Source organism: Semicossyphus pulcher, unplaced genomic scaffold, assembly GCF_022749685.1.
Source record: "Semicossyphus pulcher isolate SPU_LCO1_2020_fin unplaced genomic scaffold, fSemPul1.0.p SCAF_19, whole genome shotgun sequence".
NCBI classification, from domain to species: Eukaryota; Metazoa; Chordata; class Actinopteri; order Labriformes; family Labridae; genus Semicossyphus; species Semicossyphus pulcher.
The window spans coordinates 13785382-13805371 of NW_027211692.1; the positions used below are offsets into that span (position 1 = coordinate 13785382).

General features: G+C 42.3%; 2 protein-coding genes across 2 annotated transcripts; one reads left to right on the forward strand and one right to left on the reverse strand.

Moving 5' to 3' along the window:
* Nucleotides 1-5269: 5269 nt before the first annotated feature.
* On the forward strand, nt 5270-13362 carry slc1a5 (solute carrier family 1 member 5). Its single transcript, XM_069668314.1, has 8 exons — nt 5270-5928; nt 10157-10199; nt 10294-10362; nt 10460-10626; nt 11244-11477; nt 11610-11804; nt 11925-12059; nt 12203-13362. Exons 1-8 carry the CDS (start codon nt 5393-5395, stop codon nt 12420-12422), a joined length of 1599 nt encoding a protein of 532 aa, XP_069524415.1. The 5' UTR covers nt 5270-5392; the 3' UTR covers nt 12423-13362.
* Nucleotides 13363-16881: 3519 nt separating this feature from the next.
* Nucleotides 16882-19358, reverse strand: fkrp (fukutin related protein). The gene has a single exon (XM_069668812.1). It carries the CDS (start codon nt 19283-19285, stop codon nt 17687-17689), a length of 1599 nt encoding a protein of 532 aa, XP_069524913.1. The 5' UTR covers nt 19286-19358; the 3' UTR covers nt 16882-17686.
* Between the last annotated feature and the right edge of the window lie 632 nt (nt 19359-19990).

Genomic DNA, 19990 nt, shown 5'->3' on the forward strand with positions numbered 1-19990 from the left:
ACAAACACATGTGAACATTTGTTTCCTCTTTGGACAGAGGAGCAGCAGAGATGTAATTTTAACAGACATCTGACATAATTTGAATATATCATGAATCAGATGAACTCATCCAGGATTTGTAATCATCTATGTCTGTAAGAGTTTGTTGTTCATCTTGTCTACTAACTGCAGACTACAGAGATTAACCCGCCTGACACACTGAAAATACATCACTTATTACAAAACTCTCAGTCAGCATTTTTAATCGAGCCCAACAGCAAAAACAAGGGAAACGGTGCTGTGATAAAGAGGGGGAGGAAACAGGAGCGTTAAACATTTAGAGCAGTATGTGGGGAACCAAAACAGCTTTCCAACACATGGTGCGGTATAAAGGTTGGTCTTAAATACATGCCTTGTGAGGCTGAACATAGCTTGTGGATAATTATCGGAAATGCAGGTCTTTGTTTGTGAATGGGGGAGGGGCGCGTTAAAAAGGATTTGTGTGGGGGGTAGGTACGATAAAAAAAATCTAATCTATATGAAGCTTTGCAGTTCTAGAAAAGATTTGATTTAATTGCACTAATGATGAATTTTCCAACATTCAATGTCTAAATCAGTAAATGAAACATTAAAAGCCAACATATTAAGGTATTTGTCCTCTGTCAAGCCGTATACTGAAGTCTCTGAACATAGACTGGATGCTGCTGATTAACAGACTGAGTGCAACAAAGCTAATGGGCATTTGGTGTAAACTTAAAAGCTTTTCTGATGAAAATTTAATGAGTGAAACATAGTTCAAATAAGGTGAGTGATAAGAGAGGAGAGCGCAGGAACATTTACTTATTTAAGACGCCAAGTACATGTCGGTAAAACATTCCAGACGAGCATGAAAATGATGAATGATCAAACTTTTTGTCCAAACCCACAGAAATGTGATCCAAAAATCATACAACTTTTGCAGCTGCAACATGCAACAGGAAAAAAAATTAAAATACAAAAAAATTCAGCATACCCAATTATGCTATAGTCCATGTTTTCATATTTAATGTCAAATATTAATGGTTACTTTGAAATTGTGTCCAAACCCCTTGCACAGGGTTAGGGTTGTGGTCGGAACTGCTCCAATCAAACAACCAGCATCTGCTCTGCAAAATATTATTATAATGCAAAATATACTTTATGTATTATATTTACATGGTAAGACTTGAAACAATTGATTGACAGCATTGATATGTTATGATAATAATACAGTAGGTGTTCAGTGCAAGTTATCACCATCACTGCTGATCATAGTTCCTACTGAAGTGCACTAAAGCAAACAATACTTTATGTTGCGCAACAAAAAAATGTTGGAGGGATAAAGTCAATAAGTCATTGGGATGATATAATTATTTACATGGTCATTGTGACTCTGAAAGGCAGGCTGTAACAGACACAGGAGGACGGTTGCTGGCCAGGCATGTGAGTGTGATTACACAGTGTAAATCCGTAAATAATTTCGGGAGGCCCCTCCTGGTCGCTTACGGCTCTAAGAGATCAGACAGGGTTTAGGGGCCTTCCCGTCACTTCTGGACTACAGGGAAGGTAAACAGAGGCTCTGAATCTCGACATGCTGTGAGAAAACAAAAGCAAAAGCCACAAGATCTTAATGCATCATTTAATTTGGTTATAACAAGCTAGCAACTTTGTGAGGCTACAATTTGGCACAGTGATGCTTTAGCAAAATGCTGACATGGTTGCCATAACAAGGCTAACCTGGCTATCATTTATACACCGTTAATCTGCTTATTTAGTCTTAGTTTTTTTGCCGAGTCATTGTTTATACATGGCCTGTCTTCCTTTCCTCTGCCCAACATTTGTTTTACATTACCAGTCAGTCATTTCATCATGACTCAGCACCCTCTTTACTACCACGCAGCTTATGTACGCACATTCCTTTGACTTTTTCTTCCTTGAAAGCTGTTTTTGTACAAGTCCTACAAAAATACCGTACATCGCCCCTAGCAGATGACAAGAGCAGTATTTAGTCCATGAAAGCCTTTTTTGTGTGCTCCACCTTGGTCCTGCCAAACAGAAGAAAGATTATTAGTAGCAACCGAATTAAGTTGTGGTATTAAGTTTCCTCTCTGTCTCCACCTTTCTACTTTCCTGTCAGTCTCACTATCGCTCACCTATTGCGATCATGATACCTGAGACAGCTGTGTTTTGTTGTTGGATGTTCTTTTCCTTTCTCCGTGTCCCAGTTTCAGAGGTCATGTGATGCTTGTGCTGCGTGATGGTATTCAGATAGCCTACATCATCAAGCTGTAACCTGACCCGTGTAAAATAGTTCCCTGTGGACATTAAAGGAACACCTTTGGTTTTGGGATGAGGATAAATATGGAAACATACTGGGGTAAGCTTTTCAATTGTTGACTTACTTTTACATTTCATTGGTTAAGCTAAGTTAGCTTGATATGTAGGCTTTTATGTCCTGTTTTGCTTCAAAGAATAACCCTTATTTCTATTTCACAAGCTCAACTGGTTACTGTTATTGTGCATCATCTAAATCTGCATTTACAAGGTTTTAGCTCCATGCTAATATTGGTATGCTAAATATTCATGCTAACATTAAAAACACAAGCAAACTCCAAGGCACCCTGCTGTTAAACTATGAACTGACCTTTATTGTAATAGCATGGCCATTTTAGACCTTAAAACAAACTGCCATATTTTGACACCAAGATTTTGCTATAGGTTGTCTTTTTGACGCTGTTTTTCCTGTGTTTCTTTGATGCTAGCTTTATAATAACTTAAGAGAACTACTAATAAAATAAATTTAGGTCCAGGCAGAGCTCCTACCCTCATGTTTTTCATAACAATGCTTACATGCTGATGCTTAGCAGGTGTAGTGTTTATGGTGCATACTCTCTAAGTTGAGATTGTTAGCATGCTAACGTTTGCTAATAAGCACCAAACAGAAGATGCAGCTGGGGCAAAACTTAAGCAAAAGAGTTCACATTTCATCTTGAGGGGGAAATGAAAGTTTGTATCAAAATACAGAAATTTGAACCAACAAATTTCACTGTTAATGTGTCCAAAGGCTTTATACAAAATAAGACCGAGGCACTGTCTTCACAGTACATATCGCCTAATGGGAGAATATTTTAATCAAAAATCAAAGCTGTCACTATGGCTGCGTTTGCTCATCGCCACTGAAAAATCATTGACTAAAGAGTCCTATCTGTAATGCAGTCAAATGTTACATGTTAAGTAACAGCAAAAACTCATCTCCACAGCGTGTGTGCATAGTGTGTATGTGCAGCAGGTGTTTTTATAGATGGGGCCTATACTAGAAAAACTCTGAGCTCTCATGTGCCTGCGGGTTTAGCCATTGAAGTTGTCCTTTCTCACAGAGTAATGCACTTTTTCACAGAATCACAGCGATTCCTGCAATCATTCACACAGTCAGAGGGAACAAAGAACAGGCTTGAGATAACAAGCTAAGCAGAGAGAGGACAGCTTCCTACGAGCCCAAGTACTGGTCCTGTGGGTATTCTTTGGTGTTAAAGGTGCTTTTCCCACAAATTTCTACCAGTGGGATCCTGTTTAAAAAGGGCTTGGATTGTTGTTTGAGTGTAAGCTAACCCCGGGCTTTCTTGGACCCCTACACACAGATTTTAAGCTATCAGAGTCGAGGCTTCAGAATTTCAGACAATAAGAGTCTGTCTCTCATTACAGTGCTTACCTTGCCAAAACATGCAGGGTGCAGACCAGGTAACCAACATTTCTATAAAATCTAAAACCACTCTTCAACATTTAGCATCTCAAACTTTCATTACATCTCACGACTTTAATTCTTATTTTATCCGCCACTCAATCAAGAAAAAAATACCAGGAATATTACAGATTTGGAGAATTTAAAGCTCCCAATTAGACTTACGAAGGCAAAGTGTCGTTTAAACTGTGCAAAGAAGGCCCTGCTCCTCAATAACCATTCTTTGTCATTCAAACAGGTGTTAGATTAATGTTATCTCTGTGCTAGTGGTTCCACATGCATTACCCTTTGATGTTATAACAGCAACAATAGTGGGATTCTTTGTTGAATTGGTACTTGGGAGGAGAGAAAATAAACACACAGAGGGGGAGGTCTCATCAAAGCCAAGTGTCAGTCTGTAGCACAGATCTAAAGGCAAAGCCTCTACCTCTGCTCTAAAGCTAATGCAACACAGTTTAACTGCCACTTTAATCAAGGGGAAAGGTCTGTGATGAGATTACTGTTGGCAGAATGGTATTCTTTCATTTAAATGTTTAATCAACTGAAATCAATTTTAAATAAGTCTTCATAATATATTTACTCAGCTACATGATTTGGGAATATTGGAGCTTTGACTGCATGGTGCAATAGCTGTCACTTATTTCAGGTGCGTGAACATCAAGCCAAAAACGCATTGCTTTGTAAACACACACTTGGCAACGTGGCATTAGCTGTTGTTTGAATAGTAAATGAGCTTGTGGTCATATAACCTTTTGAACCTATTAATTATATGTGAAAATGCATGAAACGATGCATACACTTTCATTATGTTAAACTACATTGCAAAGAGAAGCAACACATTTGACTTTAAGGGATATCCTCTTACAACTTAAACGTTAACGTACAATAAAACACATTATGGATTTACCTCCTTCATATATCCTGACTGACCGGAGGATTTTATTGTCGTTTTACATCTGTCAGAATAAACAGATCGCCTCCAAAGATATCCTGGTCTGTGCCTTAAGAAACACAATGCATGTTAAACACCACTGGTCACACTTGAGTGGTGGTTTTTTAACAAAAATCTTTCTTTAGCAGTCATATGTATCACTCAATTTAAATGTTTGCCCTGGAAAATGTAAACAAAGGCAGCGTGCAGTTAATCATTTCGTCTGACACCTACCCCCACCAGTAGTTTCAGGCATTAAAAATAACTATATAGAAATAAACAGTCTTGTTGCTGATGGTCTGATTTCTGTCTGTTTTATAACCATTTAAAATCTCCTCACAGGAGCTTTAAATAGGATTGAACATTTCAAAATTAATGCAGCTTAAAATACCTTTTAACTTAATTTTTTTCTAAAGAAATATGCAGAACATAATTGTATATTTGTTTTTGATTAAATCACTGAAACATTTAATAGTGATTCACAACAGCCGTCTTCCTATTATCCAGGCACGCCCAGCTGCTACGTCACTGGGTGGGGGGAGGCAGCCTTCTTGGATAGATAAGCAGCATAACCGGGGAATCAGAGGACTCGTGTACGTCTGTGAGGGGAAGCTGGTAGTTTTTTGCTTGTAATATTTAGAAGTTACGCCCGCCACACTAAAAGTGTTTCTAAAGGAAGTATTTGTGCTCATAGGATAGTTTCAGGGTAACTTAAAACGCGCACAATGGCTGAGAAGATAGACATGGAGGACGGGAAGGCATCCAACGGCGAAGCGCACCTCGATGAACCGGTGGCCAATGGATCGACCTGCCTCAAGAAGAGCCCGGAGCCGCTGTCCCAGAGGGTGAAGAAGATAGTGAGGGCCAACTTACTGGTGATTCTCACCGTGGCCGGGGTAATTATCGGTGTTTTTATTGGACTCGGTGTGCGCAACGCGACGCTGACCAGGACCCAGATTATCTACGTCGGGTTCCCCGGTGAGCTGCTCATCCGGCTGCTAAAGATGATCATCATCCCCCTGGTAGTATGCAGTCTGGTATCCGGGGCTGCCAGCATCGACCCCAAAGCTCTGGGCAAACTTGGCGGCTGGGCTATGCTCTTCTTCTTGATCACCACCTTAATAGCGTCGTCCATTGGGGTTGTGATGGCTTTCATCCTGACCCCGGGCTCAGGGTCGATAGCCAAACCAAAGGTGCAGGGCATGGGTGATGACGTGCCTGAAGCTAAAGAAGTTATAGACTCCTTCTTAGATCTGATCAGGTGAGTGAACCCCATTCAACACCATCTTACCTACTGGGGCTCAAAACTCTTACAAAGTAGTTTAATTATGGCGTGTGTGAATGTAGCTAATTGATCATGAACGCCTCATGCGTGGCACGAGCTAGCTACTTGTCAAACTTGTTGCTAAGTTACACACAGTCGCTTTCAATAGAAGAAACGCGACCCTCTTCACCTCCTGTCCAGTCAATTAACTTTGTCCTCTAACTCTTAAAGGGAAAATACATCCTTGTACTTTCCATGGGACAGCGGCCTAATTAAACGTGTCTCTTAATTTACCCCCCGCGCGCGGTGTCTTTGCTGTAACGACGGCACGAGTTGCATCAGCTCAGCGGTGTTCACACTGACCACACTGAGAGTTAACACGCGCGGGCAGAGAGCCAGCTGTCACGGAGAGCTCAATGAAAGCACCACGGTCATTTATAACAATTTGCTTTTCATTATTAGTTAATGCCGTTACTAATAAGGGTTTTATTTAACATTTTGTCTTTACAAATTGACACCTCTCCCTCCTCATTCAAACAGTGTGGTGATGAAACTTCTCTCTGAGACAGCCCCGTCTGTAAAAATAAAACCAACACCAACACAGTTTCCTCTTCTAATGTTACTTTGTGGGTGAATTGAAGTTTTTAAGTGACTACCACACTGCTGAGGTAATCTAGTGTAGACCTAAAGCTAGTGTAGCTAATATACAGACACGTGACAGAAAAATGTGGCCTAACGCGTCACTTGTGGGAGCTGGCTCCTTTTGCCCTGCAGACATACAGTGGACTTGTTGGTATGGTTAAGAATCGGTAGCCCACAGCGTGTCTCTTTATATAGCATGTCACATTCATGAGACATGTGCCAACTCATCTACAGACTAAATGGCCCTGCATGACTAAGCAAGCATTTGACTCAGACACTGAAATAGTAAGATGTCAAAATAAAGTATTTTTTTCACAATGCATTTTACACAACATGTTCCATGAGGTGTGTGTCTTTGCCTTTTTACACATCTTCTGTTTTAACCCCTAAAACAGATGTAGCTTATCAGAGCCAACAGCGTATTTAGTAGATTAGTTTACTAAAAAGTTGTATTGAGGCCCAACTTTTGGTAAACACATCGCTACACACTGTTACGCAATGTGTGAGCTGAAGGGGCTGTGGAGTTTTTCTTTACCAAGTTAAGATACAGGACTGTTTTTAGTACAAACATACTGCCTCTCTGTGTGTATGTTGCCTTCAGGAGAGGGAATGTGCTTTACATGAGTTTGCAGAATTTGTCAAGCATGTACATAAACATGGAGATATATGAATTCAAAATTGCCATAGTGCCATATTGAAACGTGCAGCTACGTTGCACAAGTCTCTCTGCATCCTTTGAACATTCTTTGGAGCGTCTGGTGCTGCTTCAATGAATTATGGAATTGTGCTCTATGAAAGCCACAATTTTCCGCACTCCCTCCTCCTACTCCCTCTTCACCCTCCCCCAGCAGTGTGCCCTAGCTCTGGCAACACCTCCTAAAACATCTTATGCTGCCCAGAGCCAGATTAGACATGCAAGAGTAACAGGGCAAAATTTACCAGTCACAGATTAACATTGTTACCCAGATTTGGATCTTGCATAACAGTATCTATATGCCGCAACACAATGTTTTATTTAAAAAAAAAAACAACCTCAGACTTGATATAGCATCTAGTCGGACAGTCTGTTCATGTTTTAGCAAGGATGAAAAGACATGTCCATAGTAAAGCGCATTGACAAAGAGCAGGTTTAACTCTTCCTGTCCTGATGTTCCTGAATGCAACATCTACACTACCCAGGTCCAGATGTATCTACTGTAGCAGGCTTCCGTTTAAAACAGGATATAAATAAAACAATCAGGAAAATAATTTTTATCTTGTGCAGGACACAAATCACTTTGTGCACACACACACGCACGTTTCCACATTATCCTAATAGGACGGCATGCAGAACCCGTGGCTCTCATTAGAGCGTGCCCTCTCAGCTGGTGTCCTGGCTAGTTAAAGAGCGATGAAGAAGGCCCAGTCATTGTTCACAGGAGCACACTCTTTTGAATGCCTAACATGTCAGCCTAGGGATACACGCGTATAGGTTTAGACTGGAGGCACACCTACACATCCTTATTGACAGTCCTTATCGCCTACCTTTTGTTTGTTTTCCCTCTCCAAACCACACGGTCTACATTCACAAGGGACACCTGTTAGTCGCTGCTAGCGTCAGTTGTGGATTTATTGGCACGCACAGTATTTGCCTTAAGCTACAGGTAATTGGCGACTTCCAATAAAATCTAAAGCTTTTTTTTGTTTACCTTAGCAGATAGTTTAAACCAAATGGAAGAAAAAGACACCAAACAGACTTAAACTTTCTGATCTCCCGAATTGCATTATACAGGAGCAACCTTTTATTTACAATGACATTGCAAAAAACAAGTAAATACAGACAACAAAGCAATTTGTAAGAACCAAACAAAAAACATAAAATAAGTCTATTAAAATCTTTGAACAGGGAAGATATTTTGACACAAAGTTGATACAATTAAAAGGACAAATTAAAATACATGTATGTAAGAAGAAGCCGTAAAATGTACTTAAATATTTCCGCACATTTAATAAGAAATCAGAATGAAAACGGGAGCAATTTTAAAACCATCATCCATCTGTTCATCTGCCCTTTTTATAGAAACCACACAATTGTTGTTTGGCAGGACATTGAACAATTATCATACCACATAGACCAGCATTCCCTGCTTCTCCACATCTGGGAGGACGTCGGAACAGTGTGTGAATGAGAGAGTCAGCTGCCAGTCACAAAAGAAAAACACACCCACCTAATGACGTTTTGAAAGTAACGCGTCTGTGTGTGGGCATTTTTGTCATACCAACGTGATATTTGTCACGGTGAGATCACTCTATGAGTCAGGTTTATTTACAGATCCAATGATCACATGCTCAATCTTTACGTGAAATGTAACCTATTTCTTTACTTGAAAATATTTCTGAGCACACCATATATTAAGAATACTGTGCATATTCAACTCTACATTCAATGATGTGAAACTGTTGAGTGTTGACTCATAAGGTGTGTCTTAAAAATATATTGCGCATGTGTTCCTTCTGAAAAACGGTACCATCAGTACAGGAGGAAGTGTTTTTTTTCCTTGATGCGCTTGCCGCAAGACAAAATACAGGATGTAATCTACTTTCATTAGAAAAACATTGTGTACCTGTGCCAGGAATGTAGAACTCACAGCAAGGAAAAAGGAAGTAAAGGAGGATCCCCCTCAGGTTTCAGCTCTGTAGAAGCGAGTCAAAGTGTGTATATTATACTGACTAGGTTATGGTCTTATAGTTGGATTAAAAAAAGCTGTTCTTAAATTAGACCTGATGACCCTCAGTCCCAGATTGATACTAAATAGGCACTAACGCAAAAGTTTCTGTTCTCCATTTATACCCGTCGCTCGGAAAGCTTTTCCAAATATTTGAATATTCAAATCAACTCCAACATTGACATGAAAGCCTGTCAGCCTTTTGTCTCAGCTCGTTGTAGCACAACCAGCCTCTGATTCAGTAGCATGCTGCCCTGCCTGCCACGCAGTCACATGATGTTTTAATCCTGATGTTCTATAGTCCTAATGAAAGGGAATGAATGGTTGCAAAGAGCTTGTGAAGTTAATGCCTTATTACTCTAAATCCAGCTGAGCACAGGGGTATCGGGGACACTTTGGGTTCATGGGTTGAGAGATTTAACATGCAGTCAGACCTCTGCCCAACATGTGTATGTACCCTATAGGGGGGACTGAAGTACCACAACAGCAGAAAGAAAAAGGGGATTAATAGTTAAACTCTCTCAGCTATTTCCACCTGATCAACCTTGTGATTGTTGAACTCTATATGTGATGCCCAGCAGGCACAGATGTTGTATTTGCATTACAAGTCATGATAGTCTTCTGTAAAATCCAAGTGACTTCTATATTGAAAAAATCAGGTTTAAAATAAGACTTGCTCCGTGCGTCCATTCATAGAGTTGGTCAGGGTTGCAGTGTGTTCAGATACAAAGGAAACCAAACAAAGCTTAAATACTTTTATTTTGAAACTAGACATTCCCACACATGTGATTTCTCTCCCTCAAATTACAGCCACATCTTTCTAAATGGCATCTGGTGCTCAGGCATTAAAGCTAGTGTTGTGTTTTTTCCTTCCACAGAAACATTTTCCCCTCCAATCTGGTGTCTGCTGCCTTTCAGTCAGTAAGTGCTGCTTTAATTTTACTTCATTGTGGTTTGAAATATTTAGATAAGATGACTGCGTATACTAAACTATCCTTCCTCCCCCCCCATCCAGTATGCAACGAGCTACAAGCTTGTTACAAGGAACGGCACAGATGGAAACCCTAATATCACAGTGGAGAAGGTTAGTAAAGGGGATGACCTAGTTGTCCACATAAAATTCTCCGCAGCTCTCCACAGCTTCTGAATCTGTTTTCCATGCATGTCTTTGTCCTTATTAGGTGCCTTTTGGAACAGACCAGGATGGCATGAATATTCTCGGTCTGGTAGTGTTTGCTATTGTGTTTGGCGTGGCTTTGAGGAAGCTGGGAGAGGAGGGAGAGATCCTCATCAAGTTCTTTAACTCCTTCAACGAGGCCACCATGGTGCTAGTGTCCTGGATCATGTGGTAAGAAACACCTTAAGGAATCAGTTTGAATCTCTGTTAAAGGGCCAGTTCACCAATTTTCAACCTCAGTCCTATCATGCTATTATGGGTAGGTAATGCCATTATGGTAAAGCAAAAAATGCAATTTCGCTCTGTGCCTTTGGAGGACGCTATCCGTTTCTCCAATGGACCCTGGAAAACCCCTGCTATGCTACGTTCAAAATCATCAGTTTGAAATGTAGACTGCAGACCCGAAGACTTTTTAGACAATCCACCGGTATATTCTCATCGTATTTCAGATTCTGTACCGCTCTGAGCCATCGCCTGCAGCGATCAATGTCCTTGACTGGAAAACGGTAGTATTTTCACTCTCACTTTGCTGGGCTGTTCCTTCCAGAGAGAGGGGCGCAATGCACGCTGGGTGTTGTAGGAATGTAGAATGGACGAAACCACGAGCTGTTTGTACAACTTTCTCCAGCTATGGCGCCAATTTCAAATATTATTGCTTCTATCGATTACAGAGAACACCAGCTTTGACTGAGAGTGGCTTTTTCCAGGGGTGAATTGCTCCTTTAAATTCCCAGAACCATTATGATCAGCATCACACCGCCTCTCATGCACTCCCTGTCTCTCCGCAGGTATGCCCCTCTTGGTATCATGTTCCTTGTAGCTGGCAAGATCGTTGAGATGGAGGACGTCGGCACTCTGTTTGCCAGCCTGGGAAAATATATAGCATGTTGCATCATTGGACATGCAATCCACGGCCTTCTAGTCCTGCCAGCCATCTACTTCATCATCACGAGGAAAAACCCATACACCTTCCTCTGGGGGATATTCACCGCTCTGGCAACAGCCTTCGGAACGAGCTCCAGGTAGTCAAACCACACTTGTTTGTTCTCCTTGGTTGTTAAATACTGAGGTATTCTCAAACACGCACACTTTCCTCTCTACAAACACAAATGTGCATACCTTTCCCTAAAGCTCACACATTCCCTGTTCCTCAGCTCTGCCACTCTGCCCCTGATGATGAAGTGCGTGGAGGAAAATAACGGCGTTTCCAAGCACATCAGCCGTTTCATCCTGCCCATCGGAGCGACGGTCAACATGGACGGAGCCGCTCTCTTCCAGTGCGTGGCGGCTGTTTTCATCGCTCAGCTGAACAACTATTCCCTAAACTTCATCCAAGTCATTACCATCCTGTGAGTCGCTAAGCCACTGAAACACGTCCGCATTTACACAACTGGATTAAGTACTTTGTACAACATCATAGTGTGTAATTTGATCGGCTCTAACTGTCATCTTCCCTTCTCATGTGTTAGTGTGACAGCTACAGCGTCCAGTGTTGGAGCTGCAGGTATTCCTGCTGGAGGTGTGTTGACCCTGGCTATCATCCTGGAGGCGGTAGGACTGCCCACCCATGACATCTCCCTCATCCTGGCTGTCGACTGGCTTGTGTGAGTACAAAACCTTTTGGACTTTATGTGAATGTAGAGCACTGCAGCCAATTTCTGTTTTCACATAATTACTTGATAACAATTTGAGCCAGTTACTTGGATGTCATCATATCAAAATCGGATTGCATTCTTTCGTTCTTTAGTGACCGCACCTGCACAATCCTGAATGTAGAGGGCGACGCCTTTGGAGCCGGGCTCCTGCAGCACTTCGTGGACCGCACATCTAAACAAGAGGAGGCAGCGGAGCTGAGCGATGTCCGGCTGGAGGGAGAGCCATCAGCTGCTGCACCCGAACACTCGCCGCTCATAGTGAAGCGAGGAGCAGAAGGGGCAAAGACGGTTCTCTCCGAGTCTGTAATGTAAGACAGCCGTGGACATTATCAACAATCCTCTCACTCATTTGACACTCCTATCAGCTTTAACCTGAGGTTCAAGACCTATTGTTTCCCAAGAGGAGGGTGCGTGGAGAGAGGATGAACATGCACACCACAAGAACAGCGCAAAGAAAAGCTCTCAGTGCTCGACACTTCTCTGGGAGGAAAACGAAAAAAATCAAATCCATTTTTATATGCTGTAACTTTTAGTTGTGGGGCAGCGCTGTACATTAGTACAGCTGCTGTGTTTTATTGAGATGTGTTGGTCAAGCATTCGTTTTTAAGTCAGAATTTTATCATGAAATCCAGTTGTGTTAACCAGGCCAAAACATAGTATCATGTCATTAGAAGCTCGACCAATGAACAGCAGCAAGTAAAGGCAGATCTAATGTTACAAATCGAAGAACACTTTTATTCAAATGCGATGGAGAAATAGACGTTACATGGATCTATTTACTTGTTGGACTCAGTCTGCGTTAGCTAAGCTTTTAAATTCTTCAGATTATGTGTTTATAAAAGTTATCATTAGGTATTTAATCATACATCATTATGGCCACTCATGCAGATATCATCTGATGTGTTTAAACTATTGGTCTTGCACTTCATTGGACTTTAGTTTAATTACATTCTGTATGTATGAAAATGGCTGTGATGTATGTATAGCTGCATTTCCACTGCAGAAACTTTAACCAGGAACTAGGGACTTTTGAAGGAACTTAATTTTACCCCTTAAAAGGTACTTGTACTTGCCAAAAGTGCAGGGACTTTTCGGTGGAGCTCTGGGCTCAATCTTCACGTGTCATTGGACCTCGCCCGAAACGCAGTGGTCTTGAGGAACCTTTTTTATCCCTTGAAGAAAATCTCTGACTAAAAGACCAAGGTACTTTAGGTGAAGATGCACAAACTTGTTGTTTTTTTTGTTCCTTTTGTTTGTTGAAAGCTTTTATCAGTCTGTTATTCTTTCTGCTGTTACTTCAAACCAATGTGTCCGTTATCTACAATGTCTCATTGTGAGAAAGCAATATAAGCCCCTTTTACACTGCCAGTTCAAGGTGGGATTATTACGCCTCTGTTACGCTCCATCTTCTATGTAAAACGCACAGAGGCGGAATGGTGGGGCGAAGTCATTCCGCCTCTGAGCTGGCATCAGAGGCACTGACAGAGGCGCAACAGAGGCTGTGTAAACAGTGGAGATAGCAGGGTGGAACAGCACTGTGCTTGTGTCGAAACACGCGCTGTTTGTTTGTTTACACCACACGTACGTTTTGCTTCCAGAACGCTGTGTAACAAACACACACTGGGGCGGCTTTACGCCGACATTGCTTGGTCAATGTAAAATGGCAACGGCCGCATGGCGGCAGAGCTCTGTTACAGCGCTGAGGAAGAACCGCAGTGTAAAAAGGGGTTATAGTTGTAAGACCGCGTCTTATGATTGTATTTAAACTCCAAAGCACACTTCATATTCACAATAACGTCCCAAAGCTCAATGAAGGAACTTTTTCTCAAGGATTCAAAATATGCATGGACACAGATCGACCTCGGAGCATTTGTGCCTCTTCATATGGACATCAGTGCAATGGCAGGCTACATCACCTCAGGTTTAACTATGGCTTGAAGACTTGTCCTTCAACTGCTCCTATTTATATTCTGAGACCAAAAATCACATCGACTCAGCACACAGGAAGGACACCGCTGAACTCCTGATAGAATATACTGACATTTCCAGGGCGATATGCTTCTTTTTTTTTTTTTCATCAATATAGCTCTAAATTTACTGGTGTTGTGTTGTCTAAGTCCCAGCATCATAGCACGGCACAGGTGGGTTTTAAAGCACAGAGTGGGACAGGAAGGACAATATGTTTGATGTCGTGTAAAGTGTAACGTGTGTCTCTCCGTTGTCAGATTGCTACAGTACAGGACTAAACACCGTAGGGTCTTAAGTGACTGTCCGAATGTCTCAACTTAGACCTAATAATGTTTTAGCTTTGATGGTCAGAAACACGAGTTGTATGGGCTTTAGGCCTTGTGTCATAGTTAATAACACCTCAGATAATTGTGTCATTAATCATATTTATTTCCCTAATCAAAATCCAAAGACTCTTCATTTTAAGCCAATGTTTTGTCATGTAAGCAACTCCATCTTTTTTTCTTGTAACATCCCTGGTGATAGCTGTTTTTTTTTTTTTTTTTTCTGTTTTCATTTTTGGTCTATTTCATCTTGTAGGAGAGAGTCTAGACTTTGTGTACGAGGTGCTTCCATTTGGTGATTTCTTGCATTTAGGAAAGTTTCAAGACAGGAGACTCTGGAGAATGTATGCTGTAGCAGCAATGAGATTAGGTGATCGTACCTTAGAGTGATACTTCTTTCATATGCAGCATATTCTGTGTATTTACCATTAACTGACAGTTGCACTATAGAACGTTTATATCTTCCATCCATATCATGCGTTAACTGTTTTTAAAGCTCTACCATATGACTGGGGCATATGATACACACATTTATCATCTTTTTAGTGGGTTTAAGTCTGTATTTTGTACCAAATATGCAGTATTTCCCACAATCATCTATCAATCATTGTAAACCTGAAGTTTAAACATCAATTAAACACATTGTACTTAAAGGTTAACAATGACCTTAAAACAGCTGCAGTTTCTTCTTAATGCCTTTTTGATGAAGATGATGGTTTTAAACATTCCTTTAAGAGATCTGTCACCATGTGGATGTCTGTCTGGTTCGATCATAATTGTATTGATGGCGTTACAGAGGGCCTATGTTGCAACAACAAAAAAACTCACTCTGAATATACTGACTGTTTGAAACAATAAAAGGTCTTTTTTTATTATTTAGCTGTCTCTTTATTTGATGAATATTTCGCTATGTGTTTAAACCCTATTTACTGCAGTGGCTATGTGCAAGCGCTGAGTGAAGACGCTTGTGGCTGTGTGCTCAGCTACATTATGCCGCAGTCAGTCAACTAGTAGCACGCAAGATGCTGCAGTCAGTCAACTAGTAGCACGCAAGAGGGGAGATATATTTAAAAAGCACGGAATGTTCCTGCATCCTAAAATAACCACTCTTGAGTGCTTATTTAATCCTGATGCTTATCTAATTACCTGGCCATACATGATCGACGCTGTTTATCCAATGCTAAGTGAGAGGAATTCAAACAGACTACAAAGAATGCAACACATGAAGCATCAACAGGTTGAAGGTAAATCTAAATAAGGAAGAACTGCTGCTGGAGAAGAACTAGAACGCTGTTTCATCACTGGAGGAGTCTGTCCAACAAGCGAGCTGCATTCCTGTGATGTTACATTCCTGTGTGTCCTGTCATAAAATCCTCCACCCCCCCCCCCCCCTGGGCTCCTGCCATATGGCTGAATAACTCCCATAATGCTTTGGTCAGTGTGAATACGAGTAAGAGCAGGGGCTCAGGACTTTAAAAGGCCTCAGAATAACTGGGAGTGTAGTGCCACCTAGTGCTCAAGACGGGTTACAACCAGCATTGTGCATTAAATAATTCAAGTGCCCCTATCCTGTGGATGGATCTCATATTTTGCATGGGTTTCACATTTTTGGGTGTTTATTGTTCACAGTGAAAACTGCATAATTCCGTGTTTTCCCAGAAGGACATTTTTAAAAAGTTCGCCTCTGAAATGGGCCGTTCAGAACAGCTGCAGGTTTCTTGCACTTGCTTGTAGTTTAGTCGTTGTCAAAAATAACCGAGCCTAGAGTAGCAATGTTTCCTACAACTTTGGTGTGACAGTGCGGTGCGGCCGCTCCCCCACGTGGGATCGCACACCTCCAATCTTGGGGATTGGGGTCTCAAACCTTTTTTCATCCGAGAGCTACTTTGAAAAAAATGTAGGTGGCTGAGAGCCACTTGCATTACATCGCTGTAATTGCTGGTGGCGCCCCACGTTGATTCTTTTGTCGACTGAAACATTGGTACCACAGACCCACATATTTCATATTCGTGACTAAAAACTTGCTTTCCTACTCCCCGTGGAAATAGTATGCTTTCTACTTTTTCTTGGCGTGGCCACCTTCATTGTCCATCATAAATCTGGCTAAACAGGCTAATAGCACCGAACTCCTCACTTTAGCTCAGCTAGCGTACAGCATAACTGACCTGACCTGTCGATGGAGGTTGCTGCTACATTGCTTGGTTAGGTTCAGACGTTGACAAACTGGAGCATCACCGTTTTTAATTGACAGCTGATAGGCCTATCCTGTTGTTTTCTATTGTATTTTCTATTTGTATAATCATCTGTGTATTTGATTGAAGTGAGAAGAGGCTTTCAAGGTGCATTTATTTTCGTCAGATTTTTTGTACAGGCTGTGAACCTCTTGGCGAGCTACTAAAGTCCAGGCCGCGAGCTACCGGTAGCTCATGAGCTACCTGTTAGAGACCCCTGCCTTAAGGCGAATGAATACATTTAATACATTAACATGTAACACCTCCTTTATTTTAACAGTTGATGAAATGGAGTGACCCCTCGATACATCACACACAAGCAACATACCAGGAAACGAGTCGTACCCAGAGAAGCTGACGTACACTTTTGTACTTTTTCTATTTAAATGTTTTCTCTGAATTATCAGCTGTATTGAAATTCCATCTCATTTAATAAATAATGGCTGCTCAGTAGTAACACACATAATTGCGCAAAAGGTTAAGATGCATTTACATTTTCAGCCAAATTTGTATGTATTTAACTGAAATCTAAGGCCTGATGCGGCAACATTTCATCCTTTTCATACGCCAACAATAACAGGATGAGACAGACTGACAGCTGTCAGGCACCACTTTGGCACCCTTAACTTAAAAAACTACAAAATTCAATTGTAAACTGTGCAAAACTGAAAGAATCAGTGCAAATCGCTGCATTAATTCAACTGAAAAATAACTTAAATCCTGCTTAAGATCATGTACGTGATATCTTTTAACAGGAAATCATTTAAAGTATGTATCATTATCATCAGTCATATGTATACTCTACTGTACAACACATACAGATTTGATACTCTGAAGTAACCCCAGTTTTTTAACTCTTTAAATTATGCCTGATGAAGACACACTAGTGTATGGATTTATTTATGGACAGCAGTTGCAGTCATTGTGGCACCTTCAAGTTTTATAGGCATTATCTTTTCAACTGTTTCTGACAAAAAATCACATGAGATTTCCTGTGTTGTTGGGTAAACAAATTCTGTATGACACAAAAGTTCTTCTGAGTCTTTACCATCTCTCATAATTTGCTTCTGTCCAGCCTTTTCTTCCCAGGGTTGGGATACTGGGGGTTCTCAATAACCCCCTCCCCAAACTTGAGCTCCAGGAAGGCTCGGTGGTTGTTGGGGGCGAAGGCAGTGACGCCGGCAAACGTCATGGGCACCAGCGGCTGCAGGAAGTGCTCTGGGAACTCCACGTCTTGTTTGTGCTCCGTCCACGTGTCTTTAGTCATGACGCCGTTACGTGGATAGAACGGCCACAGGTCGACGTGCAGGTGGTTGGCCTCGCTGTACTGGACTCTGTAGAAATCTCCTTCCACTGCGCGCTCCCACACGTAGCCATTAGCATCAACAAGGGAGCCAGAGTCCAGGTTCTTTAAGTGATCACAGTTGGGTATGTCCTCCAGGTAGATGCCCAGGTCCACATCATAATCCCAAGGGATGATGTCCTGATGGCGGACAGCGCCCAGCAGAGTCCCGCCTTCTAGCCAGTACCGCACACCCGAGGTCTCCAGGATATTGATAACATACTTTGTGGTTTCCCTCAGAGCTCGCAGACAGCAGGGCGGTGTCCAGCGATCCAGGTAGAGATAGTCTGGAGTGTCATCCTGCACTGTGCCAAAGCAGCGAGGGGTCTCTTTACTGCAGCCGAACCACTGTTCCTTCCCATCAGGTAGCAGGAGGCGCTTCAGGCCAAAGCTCCTCATGAGCTTCCCTGTGGCCTCCTTCAGTCGAGTTTCGGCCTTCCACTGGTTATGAGCAGAGCTAAAGAGGGGGCGGTGGTTTGCAGAGAAACAGGGGCTCTCCAGCAGCTTCACCTTCCAGCCTCTCAAGGCAGTCTGGACGAAGAGCGAGGAGAAGAGGGGCCGCCCCAGAGGGACAGAGAGGTTAAAAAGATCTTCAGTGCGAATGAGGACAACGGCATCTCCTTGTAAAGCCGTACACACGCTCCCGCTGCTCCCAGACGCAGCCGGCGAGTAGGTGGCTGTCCACTCTCTGAGGTTTACCCGCAGGTGAAGACATTGCACAGCAGATCGAGCCAGAACTGGCGCAGCTACCACCCTCACAGGCCCCCCACCTTCACCTTCCAATTCCCTGATCAGCCTCTCAATTGCCCGAGGCTGCTCCAACTCCAGCCCATCAGGCACCAGCAGCACAAACTCAGTCTGCACATGGAACTCTGGCCTGTGGGCTTGCGGTGGCTGCTCCGGACTAGGGGAGAGCACTAGAAGCCGCGCCCCCTCTGGAAGCACGAGCGGAGGGTACGGAGAGGTGTCGGCAACAGCCAGAAACGGAAGCTCAGGTCTCTGGTGGAGGAAGGAATTAGCCACATCCCCAACATAATTCTCAAAGTTCTCAAACTCCCGGAGAAGAACCGTCACACGAGGGCCACGGCCGTGTCCCTCCGCTCCCACAACTCCAGGCTCACCTCCGGCTCCTACAAGTGACCCGAGTCCTCCCCCCAGACCAGAGGCTGGTAGGGCCGCCCTCCTCGTGCCCCTGCCAAGTTCCTTCCTCTTCTCCATCATTTGCTGCTGGGCCCGGGACACATAGTAGAGGATGAGGAGGTTGAGGACGATGGCGCCAGTTAACAGGCCTTGGCATAGACTGATACGCATGGCAACCAATGTAAGCCTTCCGGTTTCTCTCAGAATAAGTTTCAACTAGGAAATCCACTTGGTGGTTTTAGGTCCCCATTAGTGTTGTAGCAGAGGAATAAGATTTTAAGAAGAAGATTTTAACCTGTGAAAGACAGAAAAAATTAAGCAACATATTATTTAACATTGACTTTTTAATATGATGTCAGGCTAGTTTTAAATGACAAAAAGAGCAGTTGAGCCTAATTTAAAAAACGCTATTAATGCAGTGAATTATCCTAGCCAGTGACACATATCACCTATGACAGCAATATCTCCATTATCAATCAATTACATATAGCTGGTAAAAGGTATTACAACTCACCTTAAATCTCTTTTTTCCCCATTTCTATAGTGCAGCTCATCATATCACGCATTAGTCATGTTATTACAAGCTTTAGCAACGTTAAGCCCATTAACCTTGTTGTACTGTATTTGGTTTCCATGGTTGTCAATCTCAGCCAACTCTAGTAGCATAGCAGCAAACCTGGCTGAACCGTTAGCACCAAACATACAGAATAATCTCCATTTTTAGCTTATAGTTGTGTGGTTTAGGTTGAAATCGAGTCTGCAACATTTTAAGAACAAATACACGACTAAGTGCACACCAAAGGCATTAGAATATGTCATTACTGTTCAACTAAACACACGCTCGACCATCAAACCAAACTGCACGAATTTACCATC

Coding starts and splice junctions, on each gene's coding strand:
- slc1a5 (XM_069668314.1), top strand. CDS start 5,393: ATGGCTGAGAAGATAGACATGGAGGACGGGAAGGCATCCAACGGCGAA. Junction 5,929..10,156: donor TCCTTCTTAGATCTGATCAG/GTGAGTGAACCC, acceptor TTCCTTCCACAG/AAACATTTTCCCCTCCAATC. Junction 10,200..10,293: donor TGTCTGCTGCCTTTCAGTCA/GTAAGTGCTGCT, acceptor CCCCCCATCCAG/TATGCAACGAGCTACAAGCT.
- fkrp (XM_069668812.1), bottom strand. CDS start 19,285: ATGCGTATCAGTCTATGCCAAGGCCTGTTAACTGGCGCCATCGTCCTC.